General features: G+C 40.1%; 1 protein-coding gene across 2 annotated transcripts in view; it reads right to left on the bottom strand.

Annotated features, from left to right (window-relative positions):
• Positions 1–455: 455 nt before the first annotated feature.
• fstl5 (follistatin-like 5) overlaps positions 456–21,639 on the bottom strand; it is a 1,175,110-nt gene continuing 1,153,926 nt past the window's right edge. For both annotated transcript variants that reach the window (XM_028802632.2, XM_028802633.2), the window contains one exon: positions 456–1,359. In XM_028802632.2, the coding sequence (XP_028658465.2) occupies positions 657–1,359 (703 nt within the window). In that variant the 3' untranslated portion in view covers positions 456–656. The remainder of the gene's footprint in view (positions 1,360–21,639) is intronic.

Genomic DNA, 21,639 nt, shown 5'->3' with positions numbered 1-21,639 from the left:
AGCCTGACAGATAGCACAGAATGGAGATCTGAAACATTCTTTCTCTTGTGTCAAGCAACAATGGGAATAATTATATGATTTTGTTCCACTTCTTGCCAGTGTATTCCTTCAAGGCACAAAAACAAGATTAAACACTGGACACAACTCTCATGTTAAAAATTCTCCAGATTAAAAGTCGGTCAAGACCTTTTTCTTTTCCCCCACCTTGTTTCAAGCCAAAAGAAAAAAAAAAAAATCAATTGCATATACACGGTACAAATCAAATGAATTTTTATCATGGTAGCACAAAACTCCCTGCAGCTAAAGATAAACGATTTCACTTGGTGTTTTCCGTGGTTAAACTATGAGCCTTTACAGAATTTCCTTGTCTTGTCTCACACTTTTGGGGTCCAGTAATGAAAAAAAAAAATGCTTCCAGATTTGTCATCAGTAAAAAGAACATAAGATCAATCGTAAAATCAAATCAAAGAATCTATTTCTCACGTTATTGTTTCCACATGAGGGCACTGTGCCCAGGGTTAAGACTTTTGGTTTATTCCAGCTAAACAGATTATAAATGTACTGTAAATAGTATGCAGACAGAAAAGAAAGGGTTGTACAGTAAAGAGCATACTAAGTGCATTGGTTTCCCTTAAATTACAAGCTACAGGCAACGTTTACACTTCCCCAACCCACATCACTGTATTGCCCTTCAAGACATCCGTTATTTCACAGTTTAGCTTGCTTAGCTGGCCGTCAAGGATGAAGACGGATTCTCGTGAAGGCGTCATTAGGTACTGACCAAAAAGCCCGCTGCTCATGATCATGCGGTTCTTCCCATCCCAGGGCCATTCGCTTCCTTTAATGGGTTCCTTCAGACTTTTGACCATCTTGACTTTGCCGGTGGATAACTCCACGTACAGTACGTCTGTCTGCAGACCTGAACTAGCAAACACATTGTACTCGTGGGCCTCTGTGAACGAGCGTTGGAATGCCACATCGGAGATGTGCAGATTAGTATGGATGTCAAAGGCGTTTTGAATCTCTCCTCGGATGGTAATCGACTGAACTCTCATGAGGCCTTTCTGGTCATCAATGCTGACAAGGTAGTGTCCGTCAGGGGACACGTGTGGAGTGCCAGTGACATCGTTATTGTAGCCGATCACAGCGTCGGTAACACTGTCTACAATGAGCTGAGGTTTGATGGCATTGGTCGTGTCGGGCCAGCAGTTAATAAAGTAATACCCTCCCAGGTGGGTGTACGCTAATGATTTTGGTACACAATTGTAGTCTTTCAGGCTTATCTTCTTCACGTAGGATGTAGTCTCAAGGTCAATTTTGTGGAGCGCCTGTTCATCTTTGTGAAGAATGAATCCAAACCTAAACAAAAAAGAAAAGTTTCAGTAAGTGAAAAATAATATCATTCAACTCCAGCCCTGAAAGCTCAGTAGCAGTGAACAAGTGGGCTAAGCATTTCATGGACATGAAGTTATGCAGGATTAAATATATTGTGAGGTTTCTGAACTCTTTTGGAACCCCCCACCAACGGGAAGACACGCCGAAGTGCATCCCAAAGTGCCCAGTGATGAAGACTTTGTCAAAGATGACCTCATTGACCTGAGGACAAAGGAAGTTATGAAATGAATTCAACTCGAAGAGTCTTGGAGATTTCTGGTGTGCATTGACACAAGCCTACCCCCATCTGGTAAAGCAAGCTATGAATGCTCTGATTCCTTTTGCTACTACATACCTTTATGAATCAGGGTTTTCATCACTTATTTCTATTGTAACATTTCTAAACTCTTTTGGGACAACTCAATGGGATGACACACCGAAGAGCGTCCCAAAGCGCTATCGCCACATCTGTGGAAGACTGCCTATCAGTTGCCGAGGCAACCACATGCTCCCACCGCTGCAGTGGCTCGCAACAAAAGCACATCCAAGCCGATTACGTTTGCGCCGTAAGTGCCTGTCACCAATGGGGATTGCAAGGAGCATCATAAATGCAGGGAACAGGATTACTTGTGTGTGGTAGATCCCAAATTATAATAAATAACCATGCTGTTTCAAGCTGAATAAAGCTAAAGTACTGAGACTCAGCCTCGTGTTTTGGGGTGCAAGACAGGGACTCACACATCACAATATCTTATTGGTAGGAAATACATTTACATTTACTCACGTAGCAGTTGCTTTTATCCAAAGCGACTAACAAAAGAGGTCCACATAAGCAGATAAAGATCATTCTGAGGACAATTTTGAAACAAGTACTACAGGACAAGCTTATAAAAATGGGTCATCATAAGTGAAGAGCTTCAAATCAAATAGAACACCACAAGACTAGTGCATCTTTCCTGAGTTACAAGAACGTATCAAAGCCTGTTATCAATTAGAAAGACATTCACAGAAGAAGAAAGTCGTCAGACACATCTTAACACACTGACATTTATTACCAGCAAGTGGCACTATAGGTCTATGCATATATGATAAATAATGACGAAACTGTAAAGAAATGATCAGAAAGCAACAGTTTTATTATCAACAGTAATTCTGTCAAAAATGTAAACAAACTGTTAATTACTTTATTTTGACCAATAAATAAATAAAGGTCTCCATTTGATTGAGATTCTTAGAAGCATGGCACCTCACAAAGTGCATGCTTTAAAGTACATGTGCCCCAAATATAAAGTGTTTCTTTGCACTGTCCACACTTGTTACACACAACACATCTGGTAGTTGGTACTCTTTGCACTCAGTGGGTGAAAGACTGCCCAAGTACTGCTGTCCTGATAGTTATGACAAGTTGGAAGCTTTGTGATGAAGGCACTGTCATCATCATCAATATATTCCTCTTGCAATAAATCTAACAGTTTTAAAACATCAGCAGCTGTATGCCTTTTATCGTGACGACATATCTACAGTCTGTCTATTTATAGTAATACTAGACATTAAGCCCGTTACAATAACGGGCGCTAGAATACTAGTGCATAAACATTAGTAGGAACAGTCTATATTAAATGGCAAAGGACCATCTATTTTCTGTTACAGTAATACTAGCTTGTATGTGGCTGTAATATGCGTCACTTCATTGTGTGCCTTTAATTTTCTCTCACAGTAATACGTCTCTCCAGCAAGCATTTTAATCTGTGCTGGTGTGCAGCTGATTATTGTATGTATGGCGTCTCCCCAGCAACGGATTTTATGTGCGCGAAAATAAATCTACTTTTAAAAGTCATCTTGTTGTAATATCATGAAAATTCGTATATTTAGGAAAACACTTTACACTTTACCGGGCCAAGTTTGTTAATCGCAAATCTGACATCCTAAGAGTGAACACATGCACAACAACAAACACTAATCCCACCTTTTTGCATCTTAGTACCCGATTGGATTTTTCGTGTGTTATGTTTTAGGTCTTACCTCATTTACCGAAATCCGATTGGATCGGCCGCGCGATATTTTATAGGTCCTGCCCTCTCTGTCTTGTGTGATGCGTCAGGTGGCCTTTGAAGCATTGCAACGTGCCCCGCGCATGCGCACTTCGCCAGAAGACACACACACACACACACGGACACATGGACGCACACAGGGATTTTATTAACGAGGATTTTCCGTGAGCTTTTGCCACCACAGCTTTTGTGGCTGAGATGCAGCAATAAAGCGAGTTCTCTCATATATCACGATTTCACAGGCTCAGTGAGATACGACTTAACTTATACTTCATATTAAAAGTTTTAAACACAATGAGGAAGTCAGCAGAGTTGATTATTCACTTCAGGAAAAAAGCCCACCCTGACCACCTCTCCCTTGTCTGGAAGACACATTCTCCAAACATTGTGTCTTCTCACCCTTCTTAGCAATTCTTCAATCTATTGCCATCTGGAAAAAGATGCTTCAGCATCAGAGCCAGATCTGAATGGAAATTGGATGTTGAATGGATGGGTTAGCTGGGATAACAAGGAGGTCCGCCTTTGCCATTTTGAACTGGAGATAGTGTTCCTTTACCTAGGTTGAGATATCAATGAGACAAGCTGAGATTGTAGCTGAGACCGTGTGGTTCTCTGAATGGAAAGACAGGTACAGCTGGAAATCATTGGCATAGCAATGATATGAGAATTCATGGGACTGAATGACAGGGCCAAGTGAGGTGGTGCTATAGAGAGAAGAGGACAGGACCCAGCATCGACCTCTGATGCTAACCCTCTGTTTGCCTGATGCAACTTAGACATCTCTCCTTTCCAAGACACATGGGAGGGTATGCCCGATGGTAGGATTCAAACCATCTGAGAGCATTCCCAGGGATACCTAGAACAGAGAGGGTGACATCTAATAGGTAACTATGTCAAAGGTGGAAGAGGAATCAAAGGAGGATGAGGATTAATGACTTGATGGTAGCCCTAGCCAGCTACTGTATAACATGTTAACAACAGTCAGCAAAACTGTCTTGGTTAAATACATACATAATATATACTACATAACCTAACCAAAAATTCTCCATCCTGCTTAATCTAGCAGTTATTTGGTGACAAGGCAGAAAAATAGTCCTGGATGGGGCACCTGTCCTTTGGACGACTTACATTCATGTGGGGTCAATTTAGAATCGCCAATGAACCTGAAAAGAATGTTGGCCTACCCAGAGTACAATCCAAAAAAAACAACAAAAAACAGACCATGCAAACTCCGTACATCGTGATCCACAAAGTGGCAGGCTGAACTACAGTGCCTCAGTGATGTTCTTTTGTGGGAAATAGAAAATAAAAGGTTGCTTGTGTTTAAATTGGGCTGACTCTGGAAAACAAAGTTTGGAAAAGATTAATAGACAGTGGTGAAAAGCTAAGGAATTGTTAACACCTGATGAAGGGTATGCAGCCAAAATGTTGTCTTTAAACTTCTTTCCTTTTCAGTGTGAAAATAACTTTTAACGTCTTTTATTTCCATGATACCGTTTATATAAAATATACATTTACATTTGCTGCATATGAACAGATAACATTGCTTAAGATCAGTCACTTAGAGGAGATTTGTTATTTACCATGGGCTCACTGTGAAACCTAAAATTATCTTTTTTTTTGTTCTTTCCTTTTCATAAAAGTGAGATTTATGCAACAGAAATATCTTGATTACAGTGTGGTAGCTAATTAAAACATAAATTGTTCTACATAATAGTCTTTGTGACAATAATATGATGAATATAATGAGTCACAAATGCCATAAACATGCCTGCTGGAACAGTGACCACCCCTAATCAGGTTATCATTCCTGGAACGGTAGTAAATGAAACATCACTTGGGGGAAAATAATCTGTTTCCACAGCCCAACAACCATGTGAATAAACAGTTCTCAGTTTTTGGGGCCGACAGCTCAAGGTATCACAGCCTGAATTATTTCTTCTGGCTACTCATTATACGAAAGGTTTCCAGACTCGACAATGTGGTGTCGTTACATTTCCAAAAGAAATGGCAACATGATCATCATCATCATCATCATCATCAAGAGCATCATAATTGCTGTCTCTATTAAAAAATGTAATACATTGTAATGTATTGCTGTCTGCATTACCCAAATCAAAATTAAAGTCAATAGGAAAATCTAGGAAGGCATAGTGGTGCTGCTGTAGCACTGCTGCCTTGTAACAAAGATGCTGGTGTTCACATCCTGGGTCTTTCCCGTGTGGAGTTTACATGTTCTGTTTGCTCTGGTGTCCTCACACACTCCAAAGACATGCAGGTTAGGAGGACTGGTGATGCTAAATTGGCCTCTGATATGTGTCTGTGTGTTCACCCTGTGCTGGATTGGCACTCTGTGTAGGGATTGTTCCTGCCTTGTGCCATATGCCTGCTAGGATGACTTTCAGCTTCTCTGCAAATCTGTTCAAGATAAAGCAGGTTTGAATGATGGATTTATAGCTTTTGTAATCTACTTGAGCATTGGGGTTATAAAGACATGAAATTGTATATTTTTATTTCCACTCGAGATCACTGTTGATTATGGTCATTGAACTTGTACTCTTAAGCAGTTGCTGAATTAGGCCATCCATCTTTCCAAACTCGCTTATCCAGAGCAGAGTCATAGGGAAGCTGGAGTCTATCCCAGCAAACAATGGGCACAGGTTAGGAACAAACCCTGGAGAGGTCACCTATTCTGCTTCTCTTCGCATTACTCAAATGTGACACTTGGTGCCACTGCCCACCTGCTAAGTTGTTTTTCCTGCCTAAGGTAAAGTCATCTCTGATGAAGGATTACAGGAATCACTGGGTCGAAGCATCCCTTCATCGGATTGGCTGGCCCAGCGCTGAATCAGCTGTCGACTGGCCAATAGGAGGAGGCAGTTTGATGGCTGAGGTCTCCAGGACTCTGAACAAATCCAAATTGTATTATGTAGTATTTACATATATATTTATTTCTCCCTTTCTTTTGCTTATTGTTGTCTTATTAAAAAGCCCAGAGCAATTCTCCTTTAGCTAAGCTCTCCTTCTCAGGGGTGGGGTTTGATTTGTCTTCAATTTGTTTGGTTATAAATTGATCTATTTGTATGGAATGATTACAATAAAAATTAATTAAAAAAATGCATTATGTAGTATCATCTGCTGTTGAATTCTGCTCTGTACTTGTAATATTTCTATTGCACTATTGTTACACTCTCGTATACAAAGTAGAGGGAAAGTATTGTAAATATCCAAAAATTCAACCTCGAGATTTTGATGAATCTCAATGTTTTAGACCTGAGTCTGATTTACTTTCCCGTAGGGAAAATATTGTAATCGTCCAAAAATATGATTTTGATATTTTGATGAAGCTCAACATTTAAGACCTCCTCGAGTCAAAAAAAAAACATTTTTGGAATCATGTCTGTGTGTCTGTCTGTGTGTGTGTGTGTGTGTGTGTGTGTGTGTGTGTGTGTGTGTGTGTGTGTATGTAAATATGATAACTTGAATACGCTTTCACTTAGGTCAAACAAATTTTGCATACAAGTATTAAGTACAAAATGTAGATTTCTATCAATTTTTGAGCTCTTTCTGCTAACCGGAAGTGGTACTTTGTTATTCATGCAGCTGTAGAGTCCAATTTATTCATCTTTACTTTTATAATAATTGTTCAACATATTATTAATTTGATTTCAGTTGTTGTTAATGATTGTTTATTGTCTTGCGGTTTACTCCTCAAATATCCATCCCAATATCTGAGTATACGAGAAAGTCTAGGGGAGACCACTTCTGGTTTTATTGTACTGAGTATTACTTGTGTTCACTTCTGTGTATTGTTTTTTTATGTACTCTCTTTTTTTTAACACCCACTGTACACCCAGCCTACCTGGAAAGGGGTCTCTCTTTGAACCCCCTTTCCCAAGGTGTCTTCCATTTTGTTCCCTACAAGGGTTTTTTGGGAGTTTTTCCTTGTCTTCTTAGAGAGTCAAGGCTGGGGGGCTGTCAAGAGGCTGGGACTGTTAAAGCCCATTGTGGCACTTCTTGTGTGATTTTGCGCTATACAAAAATAAATTGTATTGTATTGAATTGTATTGTACTGTGTTGTATTCACTCACAAAGTAACACTAAAAACAATTAGTCAGGTCTCCAGCAGTCTAGATAAAGAAACCCAAATCATCATTTGGAGAACAAGAAAGTTACACATGGAAGGTATGACAGCCAGGAGTCTAATCAAGGTCCAAGTATTGTAAGGTGGAAACCCTAAACCCTAAACTTTGCAGTAACTTTGCAGCTTGTCAGAAGAAGGAGCCTGAGTTGTCTCGAAAGCTTGCATATTGAAAAACTTTTTATTATATAAGAAGATTGTAATGAAAAACAAAGTGTACATCAACATTCAAACAAGTTGTCTTTAACTCTGCTGGAGAAAAAAATCTGATTCTGGCAAAGGTAATATTCTGGGTGAAGCTGTTGATTTTCCTGCTAGTTTTCATTCCTTCTCTCGCGTAGGTCTTGGGTTCCGTTTAATGATGGAAAGAATACAATTGAAGGTACAAGTAAGAAAATGTGGTTTCTTCATATGGTTAAGGTGAAATGATTATTCAAGTAAATGTCATACATACAGGAATAGTACAGCAGCAGTTAGTGCTGATCTGCAAAATTCACCAAAGGGCTATTCACCATGAATTTGCTGGGTTTGATGGTGACCATATTCATAGAATTTTACCTTGAAAATGTTCTGTGCAGTTATATTAATTTTACTTTTTTTTTTCCTTTGCCCCATTATGCGTTGTGAGGCCAGTATAACATTACACTGCCGTAGCAGCCAATGTTGGATTGCAATGTCTCTATCTCAGGAGTCCCCAACTCCAGTCCTGATGGACCACAGTGGCTGCAGGTTTTCATTCTAACCCTTTTTTAAATTAGTGACCTATTTTTGCTGATAATTAACTTCTTTTGAATTCATTTTAATTGACTTCTTTTTTAAGATTTGTTCCCCTGTAATTTCTTCATTTCTTTCCTTAAATGGCACCCAAACAGAAATGAAATGTGAAGTGAGGGAGCCAACTGAAGACCAACTAAGTCAAGGCCTCAAACTCCAACCATTTTCACTCCCACCAGTTGCTTAATTACGTACCAATTCTTGTCATTAATTAAACCCGCTCTTTAATTCCATGGCTTGTTGCTTCTCTCATTGTGCAATAGCAGACATTTCTGAAATTGTTGATTTTCTCTTTTCTAAGAGCACTGTTCAAATGTTTTGGGGTCCTCAACGAATCAACATTCCTGAGACCTTCACCTTTCTTTATTTTCAGATATTGTATGATGAATACAATTTGCTGGTCATGTTTTGGTTCATTTTGTATCTCTTTATTGTTTGGTTGCTAATTAAGCGGTCTGAGTCTTCAAGAACAAGTCAATTAAAATGAATTCAAAAGAAGTTAATTTGCAGCAAAAACAGATCATTGATTAAGAATAGGGTTAGAATGAAAACCTGCAGCCACTGGGGCCCTCAAGGACTGGAGTTAGGGACCCTTGCCCTATCTGATCTGCAGTACTTGCCCGATTTGCATTGTGTGTGTGTGTAGAACTTTCACACATGTGTACTGTAAGAGTACCCCACCTCACACTTTAAGGTACTGCCCAATCTGCTCTGCGCAAGTGTGAATATGCATTCATACATGATGTCACTAACCATTCAGTACTTCAGCTGGATTTGTACTCTGCATGCATTAAAAAAAAAACTCAAGGTATTTTAATATGGGGGTGGGTACAATAGCTGATCATACTGACAATATTATGAAAATACTTTGTTGTTCTTTGGGGATTCACTGAATGTTGTCCCTTCATTGTTGGATTAAGCATGAATCACCTTGCTATGTAGCACAGATAAGGTAGTGATAGGGACAGGCCCCTGAGTATATAACACTGATCCCTTGCATCACAAACACTTTGGGTGTCGGTTGGTCTTAGTGACAAGAGCTCGGAAGTTGTAGAGGGAGATAAAGAACTCTGAATATTGTGGACTCAGAGTATACTTTTATCTCGGAGAGGCACAGTGGTTGGCACTGCAACCTCATAACTCAGGTCACATTTCTGACCACAATAGTCAGTTCAGCACAGTTCACAGATACTTTCATAGCTCTCAGGGATACTTAAAAAACCACTGTACCATTATAATCCACTCAAACTCTGGTTCAGTTCTTCCTTCTCCATTGATGTCAATACATTTCACCAAGTTCACCGACATTCTCGAACCTTGCGCCAATCTTGAGGCAAAGCGAATTCAGCGAGGTTTGCTCAACACTAATAAGAATCCTACCACATAGATATGTCTAATTACTGCCTGTGTTGGGAGTTTGCATGTTCTCCCTACATCTGTGTGGGTTGCACTAAAACTCTAATCTGGACAATCAGCATAACACACACACATACATCTTTTGGCATCATAGTCAAATAAGGCCTAAAACAATTATACTTTTTGAGGTTTAATGTCGCACATAAAGTATGAACCTGAAAGTGATTAAGAGGTGTATTACAATTCAATTATCATATAATAATATGTATATAATGTTACTATATAATATTTTATAATAATATAATAATAATATTAAAATTATAGCTCCATATACAGCTTCAAAACACAAATACCTTAACAAAAAGGTGCTTATTTTCTTTCCTCTGTTTTTTACTTTTTGTTTGTTTTGAGATTTGGTACCTTTGTTCTTCACCTTATTTGTTTTTCATATGCTGTATATTACATTATGAATGATGGCGAGCAAAAGACAAAAGAAAAATACACTTCAGCTGAATGGAGTAAATAAGAGGTATGAATTATTTATATTGATCTGCTTGTAATCTCACTGCAAATAGCAATGTCATATAAATCTTCATTTCCCTTTTAACCTGAGCGACGCTTATAAGAGGTCATTAAAGTTTGACTGTCTTTTGTCAGTGGTTATCATTCCCAAAAGAAGAAGTTAGTAGGTGCTTACTTCACTGTACTGTGTAATGCTTTTCCATACAAGTTAAAGACATTTATTTATACACCCAATAAATGAACAAATGTTTTAACAATGACAGCAATAAATTATGCATTTTGAGAGGATATTTATGGCTTTTTCAGTGTAAATATCTCAGTATATTGTTAAAGAACTACAGTGAAAAACCTAAAGGATCTTTTCTTATCCCAGCAGGAATCACAAATGTACCCTTGGGGATCACCTTCTTGCTCTTCTGTGATAAGCAGTACCACTTTTGGACGAGAGGAGGTGCTAACGCTAATTGTCTCTCTCCTTTTCCACCCACAGCTCCAAGAAGCGGCCCAATGAGGGCACCTACCTGGCCACAGAGCCCAGAGCTGACTCCGCCACTTTCTGTCAGAGCTCTGTAACACCTGATGGTCCCCATTGGATGCTGTCTGACCTTGGACACCAACCTGGAGCAAGGTCCAAAGACTGATCTGCATCTCCCTAACCAGGTGAAGACCTTTATTTGTTGGGCAATTACACCATCTGCATCATGGAATCTCTTTATTTATCTGCTTATGGAGGACTGATTTCAACTCCCACTGCACACTTGTTTTATTAAGATTTTTTTTGGATTACTTATTTATGTAATGTAGATTGCATTTTGTTGGACACTGCTGGACTAAATGACACAATGCACTTAGCACAACCTCTCTTGTTAGGTGTCCTCATTACACAAGTGCTAGAAGAGGGTGCCAGCTGCAGGCCACTGGGCATCACACACACCTGGCTACATCCTAAAGACATGTGTGTTACATTAACTGATAACTCTAAACCAGGCAGTCATTCTAACATATACACATGCACACAGACATCTCTTGGCATTAAAGCCAAATAAGAGCTAAAACAATTATCACTTTTAGAGGTTTAATGTTGGACAAATTTATTAAATTGAAAGAGATTGAGACAAATATTTCAATGAAAAAAATGACAGTACAAAAATATGAGGTAAGCTTGGTGAACATTTTATGGGTTTCTGGAAAAATTAGATTACAGCAGCGTTTCTCAACCTTTAAGTATTTGCGACCCGAGTTTTCATAACAGTTTTAATTGCGCCCCCCTAACGTTTTTTTGAAAGGAGCCCACTAATACCAATTTGTTCTTTTTTTAATTAATGATATATCATAGATGCATATGGGCGGCACGGTGGCACAGTGGGTAGCGCTGCTGCCTCGCAGTTGGGAGATCTGGGGACCTGGGTTCGCTTCCCGGGTCCTCCCTGCGTGGAGTTTGCATGTTCTCCCCGTGTCTGCGTGGGTTTCCTCCGGGCGCTCCGGTTTCCTCCCACAGTCCAACGACATGCAGGTTAGGTGGATTGGCGATTCTAAATTGGCCCTAGTGTGTGCTTGGTGTGTGGGTGTGTTTGTGTGTGTCCTGCGGTGGGTTGGCACCCTGCCCGGGATTGGTTCCCTGCCTTGTGCCCTGTGTTGGCTGGGATTGGCTCCAGCAGACCCCCGTGACCCTGTGTTCGGATTCAGCGGGTTGGAAAATGGATGGATGGATAGATGCATATTTTATTATACTTACTTAACTTTTATCGACATTTATCTAACTCTATTTTTATTTTTCTAGTATCAGAATGTAGTTTAAGTTAATTTGTTTTGGTTTTAAAAATTCTTGTTTTCTTTTTTTCACATCTTCGCGCCCCCCTTTTTGTTACTTCGCGCCCCCTCAGGGGGGCCCGCCCCACAGGTTGGGAACCACTGGATTACTGTACAGGGAAGACAAAGAGTGTGACACCACCGCTAACACATATTCTGCTTGTTTCCCCAGAGTACAGGAGAAACCCATGGAGGGCAGTTGACATCATTCCCTACTTGATGTCAGAAGCCCCGATCCTTTTGGCTATCTGAATATATTAACCTTTGTACACCTGGAAATTGGCATTCAGATTCAGACCACCATAAAACCAGGACAGAGTTCCTCCAGTCTTTTGCTATTTTCCAACACAGCAGTTTGTTGTTATTCTCTTTTTGGACAATATTATTAAATGGGGCATATCTCAAGACCACAACATTTATTTGACTTTCGTTTTATGAGAAGTGGTAGACCACGCAAACTCACAGGACAGGGCTGCCGAGTGCTGGAGCTCATAGTGTGCAAAATAACCTATCTACTGTTGCATCACTCACAACATAGTTCCAAACTGTCTCTGGAAGCACAAGAACTGTGTGTTGGGAGCTTCAAGAAATGGGTATCCATGGCCGAGCAACTACACACAAGCCTAAGAACACTATGCACAATGCCAGAAGTCAGCTGGACTGGTGTAAAGCACACCACCATTGGACGATGAAGCAGTGGAAATGTGTTCACTGGATTGATGAATCACACATCACTGTCTGCCAGTCTGATGGACCAATCTGGGTTTGGTGGATGCCAAGTGTTCGCTACCTTCCTGTTATACTATGTATTATTAATTGTAATGTCACTGTTCTCTGTGCCCACTGTTATGGACTCATTCATACAGGCAGACCAAGTATAGGTACACAGGGGCACAGCTTCAGTACTTAGAATTGCCGAGCTAAGCACAGGACTATAGAGCCACAGACATTTGGAGAATTGAATAGTCAGCCTAAAGACAGACCAGTATATTTCTGTCTTCTGTCAGTACACTATTTTCTTTCCTTGTTGGGAGAATGGGAACTGTATATGGGCATTGTGCTATTCCTGTATTTTTTGAAGGTGGGACTGGAATCCTTCCTGTTCTTGTTTGGATCAGAGCCAAGAGCCTGCACATGGAGCAACTGAATATAAGGATGGACACCTACGGACAACACTTTGAAGCTTCCGGGCGGAAGAGTATGTCTTCCGTCCGAGGCCGAGCAGAAGATTATGTCTTCTGTCCGGCTAAAATCCTTTCAGCGTGGCAACGATAGATGGCAGGCTGCATAGGCCAGGCTACCCACAGGCTTGACATGTCTGCCATAAGCTTCCCGTTTGTAATGCCGCGTAAAACCGTCAATAAAGAGCTAGAATTATTCTAACTTGTCGTGTAAGCTTGTAACCGTCATTTTGCATGCTGGGTGGGATAATATTTTTTTTATTTAAATTCAGGTTATTAAAACGCCGCAATTGAAAAAGAACACATTTTCTGAGAGCTAATACCTCTCTTAAGGAAACACTTCCAGACTGCACAGTCCTACTGTAAAGGGTGGTTGAGGAGGGATAATGGTCTGGGGCTGTTTTTCAGAGTTTGTGCTAGTCCATTGGTTCCAGTGAAGGGTACAGTTAATGCTACAGCCTACCAAGATATTTTAGACAATTGTGTGCTACAACTTTGTGACAACAGATCAAAGAAGGCCCTTTTCTGTTCCAGCAGGACTGTACTTAAAAAGCCCAGTCCATACAGACATGGAGGAACTCAAGTAGGCTGAACAGAGGACTAACCTCAACCCTATTGAACACTTTTGGGATGAACTGAAATGCTGATTGTGAGCCAGCAATTCTTTTTTTTTTTTTTTTATTAATTTTAAATAACATTCCATAGAAATGAATCAAGTTTTACAAAAATAGGTTTAAAACAAATCAACCCCCACCCCTTTGAGAAAGAGAGCTAGGCCAGCAGAGCAAAACTCTAAGCTAGTAAAAATAAGTACATAGGTAAATTAATAAATGAATACAAATAAATGGAGTAAAAGAGGGGAGAGAACCTGCCTCCTCAATTTAAATGCTTATTCTAAAATATTATTGATCTGATCCTGCCAGGTTTAGAAAAAGTTTTGTACATATCCACTAAGTGAAAATTTGATTTTTTCCAGTTTCAAACAGTATATAACATCAGGTATCTACTGACTTAAAATAGGAGATTTAGGATTCTTCCACTTGAGCAAGTTAAGTCTTCGTGCTAGTAGTGAAGTAAAGGCAATTCCAGTTTGTTTGTCCTTCTCCACTTTAAGCCCACCTGGGAGTCCACCAAACACAGCTGTTAATGGGTTTGGAGGGATTGTGACACCACGACTGTCTGAAAGGCATTTAAAGATTTTGGTGCAGAATGATGTTAGTTTGGTACAGGCCCAAAACATGTGGCCCAGTGAGGCTGGAACTTGATTTCAGCGTTTGCAGGTTTGATCTTGCCCTGGAAACATATTGGACAATTTTAAACGAGACAGATGTGCTTGAAATATAATTTTGAGTTGAATAATTCTATGCTTTGCGTATGTGGAGCTCGAGTAAATTCTGTGCATTGCTATCTTCTACACCTTTTCTGAGATGTTGAGTGAGAGATTATTTTCCCACTGGGATCTTTGGGAGGTTTTACATATTATGGAAATACATACTGTCTGAGTCCTCAAGACGGATAAATATTTTTTCCGGCATAGAGGTTAGGTGGGAGGTAAGTGAGCCAGCAATTCTCGTCCAACATTAGTACTTGATCTCACAAATGCTCTATTGGTTCATCGGCACACATTCCCACTGACACACGCCAGCATCTTGTGGAAACCCTTCCCTGAATACTGGAGGCTGTTATAGCCTCAAAGGGTGGGTATTTGGAATGGTGAGGTGGGGAGTGTGGGGCTCTGGGGCAAATCCATATCAATGCCCCTGGTTTTGGAATGGGATATCCAACAAGCTGATATGGGTATGTCCACAAACTTTTGGGCTATATAGTGTTTTCAAATAATATAAAATAAAATGAGGTACCAAGTTCTTACCAGTGGTTAAATCCTGCTCATGCTATCACGTAATTGTTGAATGCATTGTGAAGTTTAAGTATATAACTTTGCAGTAACACAATAATGGCTTATAGATTTTTTCACATTCCAAGTCACATTCTCAAATTTTAGGTACACACAAGATTCAGGCTTATTCAATAAAATGTCAATGGGTTATGAAGCCTTACATCTTTTTCCCTCCAGTTATCAAATTCTCCTTAGCTTAGCTGAGCAGTAATCGAAAGATATTTCCAGCTGGTAGATGTTATAGGCTTATATAAAGTCATTTCATTAATTTAAATTCCCAGGTGGATGGATTTCAGCAATGTAAAAATGGTATCTGGCATGTTCACTGGCAGCCTGCTGATAAAGGCCAATAAGCGAGTGACCAGAAAAATCAAACCCCTGCTGAAGAGGATGGTGAGTCCTTATATGCTAAGGTAAGAAAGTAACTGTAAAAAAACAGCTTTTAGATAGATTTTTACATTACCTGCTACTAATAATACCTGATTTGACTTTCTAAGAAACTAAAGATGGAAACAAAACTTTTACAGAGTCAGGTGTGGTACGTGTTACACAATATGCAAGCTTTCTAAATGATCACATTTTTAGGTTAAGCTAGAAACAGAAGAAATCCTTTGTAAAACCACTTAATCCAGTGCAGAGTTTTTTTGGGGCAAGAATTCAGCAGCATTTTGCCGGAACCATTACTAGACTGGGTTCTAGTCCATCACACGGACGTCTCACACAGCCAGCTTAGAATTGGCAGGCAACCTAATATGCAAGTCTTTGAAGACCCCAAGTGGAACCCACATTGACATGTGGAGAATTGCACACAGATAACAAACAAAAGTGGAGTTTGAACCCAGGATGCTTGATCCATGAGGTATCAGACTGAAACAATTCAACACCGTACAGTAGCTCCCAGAAATCACGTAATGTTTCTTTCCAAAGTATATGTATAGTCAGAACAAGCAGGAAAATGCCCTAGGGTGTTCCATCTTTAGATACAAAATACATTTACCACAAAAGTGTGAAATAAAGTGGGGTGCCCCAATGCAGGCTAGATGGATTGGCATTGCTAAATTGACCTTAACATGTACGTGTGCATGTTTGTGCTGACCTGTGATGCCCTGTGCCCACAGCTAAAGGGCACAAACTCCTTTTGGAGTATCTTGTATTTCATTAACTGAGATGGAATATGGCAAGTCAGGAGACAGCAACAAGTTTTCAGTGCAAAAGTGCAAGCAGTGTAGTATTATTAAAAAGATAACAGAAACAGGGTTATTGTGGAGTTATGTAAAAGATCTTACGTAAATACAAGTAAAATTCCGCTACAATGAATATCTTTACTATGAAATTTTTATTACAACGAAGTATTTTTATGGTCCCGACAGTTTCCCCATATGACACGAGTCTATAGAAATCTCGTTACTATGAAGTACATTCAGCAGATACTTTCATTACAACGAAGAGCCCAAAAGACCTTGAAATGCTTGAATGAATCATCCACAGAGCAGTTAGTTCAGTGGTCGCAGCTCAGTTGTGCACATAGGCTCCCCAAACATCCATCCATTCATCCATCCATCATCCAACCCGCTATATCCTAACTACAGGGTCACAGGGGGGTCTTCTAGAGTCAATCCCCAAACAGCAACATTGTAAAAAAAATGTATTTCTTCGAACTTTGCTCGTACTGTTTTTTTTGCCGCTTTTGTATCTGTGGTTTTCAGTGATACCTTTTGCTTATTGCTCGTCAACATTTGAAAAACATCCATTGGAATTTAACTCATTGTCACCCTCCTAGAGAAACGGCAGACACGAAAAAACGATAACAGTTCATATTAGAAAAAAAAACTTTCTCGATTGCGGCAAACAGAAAAAAGACGTTGCCAGTGAATTCGGTATTATAGGCGGAGTGGTGGCTCTGAGGCTAGGGATCTACACTGGCAATCGGAAGGTTCAAATCCCGTAAAATGCCAAAAGGGACTCTGCTCTGTTGGGCCCTTGAGCAAGGCCCTTAACCTGCAATTGCTAAGCACTTTGAGTAGTGAGAAAAGCGCTATATAAATGCAAAAAATTATTATTATTATTATTATTATTTTGCCATCGACACTGTCAACTTTCTTGAAAGACCGAGCAAAAAAAGAAGAAAAATCTCGGGTTGCAAATGTATGCCAACTGCTGCATTTGAAGACATTGAAAAAGCCGTTTTTATGTGACTCAGTGATGCTCGTTCAAGAAACATTCCTATTAATGCGGCACTCATTCAAGAAAATGTGAGGTTTCTAAACTCTCTTGGGACCTCTCCCAACTGGACAACACACCGAAGAACGTCCCGAAGTGCGATCACCGCGTCTGTGGAAGACTGTTTATCTGTTGCCGGGGCAACAGCAGGCTCACCACTCTGCTGAGGCTCTTCACCAAAGCAAACAGAAAAGATCTCGATGGGTGATGCAAGTAACATTGTAAATACAGGGAACAGGATTACTTGGTCACGACCCTGCCTGACTGCTGTGTCGGTTTATAGGAGAGTGGCAGATCCCGCTACAATAAATAACCGTGCTGTTCCTGTTTCAAGCTGAATAAAGCTGGCTTTGCTAAAGTACTGAGACTCAGCCTCGTGTTTTATGGGGCAAGAGAGGGACTTATAGCACGACCCCAATCTTTTAGGATTCACTTCTGTGGCGCCTCACTGCACCGCTGTTAGCCTGCTGTTGCCCTGCCCCGGCAACGGGCAAACAATCTTACACAGATGCGGCAATCGCGCTTCGGGATGCACTTCAGCGTGACGTTCCTGGTGGGTGGGGGGGATCCCAAAAGAGTTCAGAAACCTCACAATATGAAGAAGAAGAAAGGGATAAATCAGCTTCTGATTGATAACTGTGTTGTCCACAACATATACACAACAGAATAAGGGGGATGTGCAGAGCTATAGTAACTACAGGGAGATAAAATTGATGAGCGACAGCATGAAGTTATGGGAAAGAGAGGTGGAAGCTAGCTTAAGAAGGGAGGTGATGATTAGTGAGCAGCAGTATGATGTCATGCCAGTAAAGAGCACCACAGATGCGATGTTTGCTCTGAGGGTGTTGATGGAGAAGTAAAGAGAAGGCCAGAAGGAGTTGCATTGCGTCTTTGTCAATCTGGAGAAAGCATATGAGAGGGTGCCTCAAGAGAAGTTGTGGTACTGTATGAGAGAAGTCGGGAGTGGCAGAGAAGTTTGAAAGTGTTGTACAGGATATGTACGAGGAAAGTGTGACAATGGTAAGGTCTGCAGTAGGAGTGATGGATGCATTCAAGGTAGAAGTGGGATTACACAGGAGTCCCCGTGGACTACAATGTTTGAGGATGACATTGGGACTTCTAACTAGAGTAGGAGGCAGGTTGATGAGACCCTGGAGAAGTGGAGATATGCCCAGGAGAAGTGGATATATGCCCTTTAAAGGAGAGGAATGAAGGTCAGTAGGTCCAAGACAGAATATGTATGTGTGAATAAGAGGTAATGAATAGTGAGGATGCAGGGAATAGAGCTGGTAATGGTGGATGAGTTTAAATACTTGGGATCAACAGTACAGAGTAACAGGGAGTGTAGAAGTGAGGTGAAGAAGGGAGTGCAGGTAGGGTGGAGTGGGTGGAGAAGAGTGTCAGGAGTGATTTGGGACAGATGGGTACTGGCAAGAGTGAAAGGGAAGGTCTACAAGATGGTAGTGAGACCAGGTATGTTATGTGAATAGGAGATGGTGGCACTAACCATAAAACAGGAGACAGAGCTGGAGGTGGCAGAGTTATAGATGTTAAGATTTGCATTGGATCTGATGAGGATGTAACAAGATTAGAAATAAGTACATTAGAGGGTCAGCTTGGGTTGGACAGTTGGGAAACAAAGTCAGAGAGGCGAGATTGCGTTGGTTTGAACATGTGGAGAGGAGAGATGCTGGGCATATTGAAAGAAGGATGTTAAGGATAGAGCTGCCAGGTAATAGGAAAAGAGGAAGGCATATGAGGAGGTTTATGGATGTTGTGAGAGGGCACATGCAGGAGGTTGGTGTGATAGAGCAAGATGCAGAGAACAGGAAGATATGGAAAAAGATCATCTGCTGTGGCAACTCCTAATGGGAGCGGCCGAAAGAAGAAGAATGCCAAGGTGTGAATTACAAAAGGTCAGACAATTATTATAAAAGGGCCTGTCTGTTAGTGAACTGGGTGCACATGTGAACCTTGCAGATGGGGTTTGTATGCGTGACAAATAAAAATCCTGGCTTGGGACACATAAAGAAATAAAGCATCTGTGATTTATTGTATTTAGGCGAATTCTTACTTAACCCCTTCATTAGAATCAAAATAACACTAACAATGAAATTAGTGTTGTACTGATGTACTGATGCAAACACAAGTAGCTTTATTTCTCTTTGTTTTATGCTTGGATTTTTTTTTTCTATTATAAAGATAAGATTCTGGTTCACAGGGTAATTATGCTGTTATTTAGCTTTTTTATGTGACCAGAGCCAGTTCATCTGTCCATCTTAGCAGCAAATGGTGGAAGTAGGAACACTATCTTGATGGGATCCATCTATCAAAGGGCACTTAAAAGCCCAGCCATACAATTTAAGAGCTGACCTGTCCAGGCTTTTTTGATATAAAACCCACATGATGACCAAATTTCACTCTGGAGACACTCCAGCCTGACACAAACACTGAAGGAACAATGCCATACTCTTCAATTTTTTAGACAAGTAACTTGCAGCATCAATATAAAACATTTGCTAGAAAACGTGAGACATATACACTTTTAAAATATTTTTAAGTTGCTTTTTCTTTGCACTGCAAAAACTGGCATTTATATGTTTAACAGAATTCACATAGCAAACAGACGATTAAACACTAAAGCCTGGAATGGCACACGATCCGATGTGTACCTGCCCTCAAGAGATCCACACATCAATCTGCTTAAGCTTTTGTTTTATTTTCTCTTATATCCGGAAGCAGAAAGATTCCACTAAGGAGGAGGACATTTGAACCTTTAGACAACTTAACAATCAAATAAATGCAGGTCAAAAATGAAGGGAATCCGCAACACCACTTATTTTTTGTCTGATACATTTCAGCCTCCTTATAATAAACGTATTATCAAACCAAATGAAGTAACCTCTTCATAACTTAAAAAAAAAACAAATAAATCATTTACAAAGACATCTGATATATTTCAGTTAACATGGAGGAATTTTCCGTCCTTGTTTTGAACTGTCCAAATGAGAGAATCAATAAATCATAAAATATTTAATGAAAATGAATACGTGCTGGATACAGATATGGCCAAGCTGGTCACAGATGGAACAGACTACAGTAGTCCACACCACATTTTCAAAAAAAAGAACAAAAAACAGAAAACACACATTTCAGTGGCATGTTCTTCATGCATGGAGACTACAGAGGTGTGAAGTGATTTGTGGAATAAATAGTGCATATCACTAGTGCAGGCCCTTTTGTTGATTTTTCTTTCGCTGGACCATACCTTTCAGGAAAATTAACCATTTTTTACAATATACTGTTTGTTATGACATTTGTAATTTGAAAATGTGGTGTAAGGAATATTGTTCAATGACAAATTTTGAAGAGAAATTTTGCAGCTTTTAAACAGAAGTGTGATTTACATATTGAAAACAAAAAAACCTGATTAGGACTGGAGTGCCGGGAATTGTGTAAGATACAGCATAGGAGAAGATGCTGTGGATAATACCTAGCATGTAGTACTAATGAGGGGAGGCTGGGTGGTTGTAGGTTGGGGGAGGTGGGGGCTGTGTATTTTAATTGAAGACATAGTTCTGGACTTAGTAATATGCATGGTACTTCTGGTTGAATGCTCATTGGTTCTGAACTCTCGCACAGACACACACACAGAGCCCACCTCTACGACTTAAAACAAAATCACACGGGTGAATTTCAGACTGGATGGACAGAGCGTAATAAGTGTTTAAGTTTAATATGTCACTGTGCTCTGTGCAAATACATTTTATAAATCTGCCTTTTCTACCTTTTTCTGCTCACATGCACAGTTGACACAGAGCCAGATTTAGCACAGGGTTTCACCATATAGAACTGCTAGGCAAGCATTATAACACAAGACAGTTAGGGACAACTGCGAAATGGGCAGTCAGACTGATGACCATTGTATACTATTTTTGTGTGGAACATTGCCCGGCACACCTTTGAAGCCGGCGGATGGATGAAGATAACGTCATCTGATCCTGAAAATCCTTCCACTGCAAGGCGAAAATGGCAGATTCTACACATCAGACCCCCACTCCCGAACTGGGTTCTTGCCATTGGCTTCCTTCATCTGTTATGCAGCGTAAGCCGTCATTAAACAAAGCTAAGTTATTTCTCCTATGTGATTTCTTACCACTGTATCACTAAGGGAGGGATGTCGCCTTTTGATATCATATCTACTGTATATAGATTCGGGTTAAGTAACATCCCGAGATTTTCTGCTAATGTAAAGTGCCCTATAAATAAAATGCATTATCATTATTATTATTATTATAAAAGAACTCATTCCCT

The sequence above is a fragment of the Erpetoichthys calabaricus genome, chromosome 5 (assembly GCF_900747795.2).
Source record: "Erpetoichthys calabaricus chromosome 5, fErpCal1.3, whole genome shotgun sequence".
Classification (NCBI taxonomy): domain Eukaryota; kingdom Metazoa; phylum Chordata; class Cladistia; order Polypteriformes; family Polypteridae; genus Erpetoichthys; species Erpetoichthys calabaricus.
Note: the sequence above shows the minus strand (reverse complement) of the source record. Positions and strands in the feature narration are given on the sequence as shown.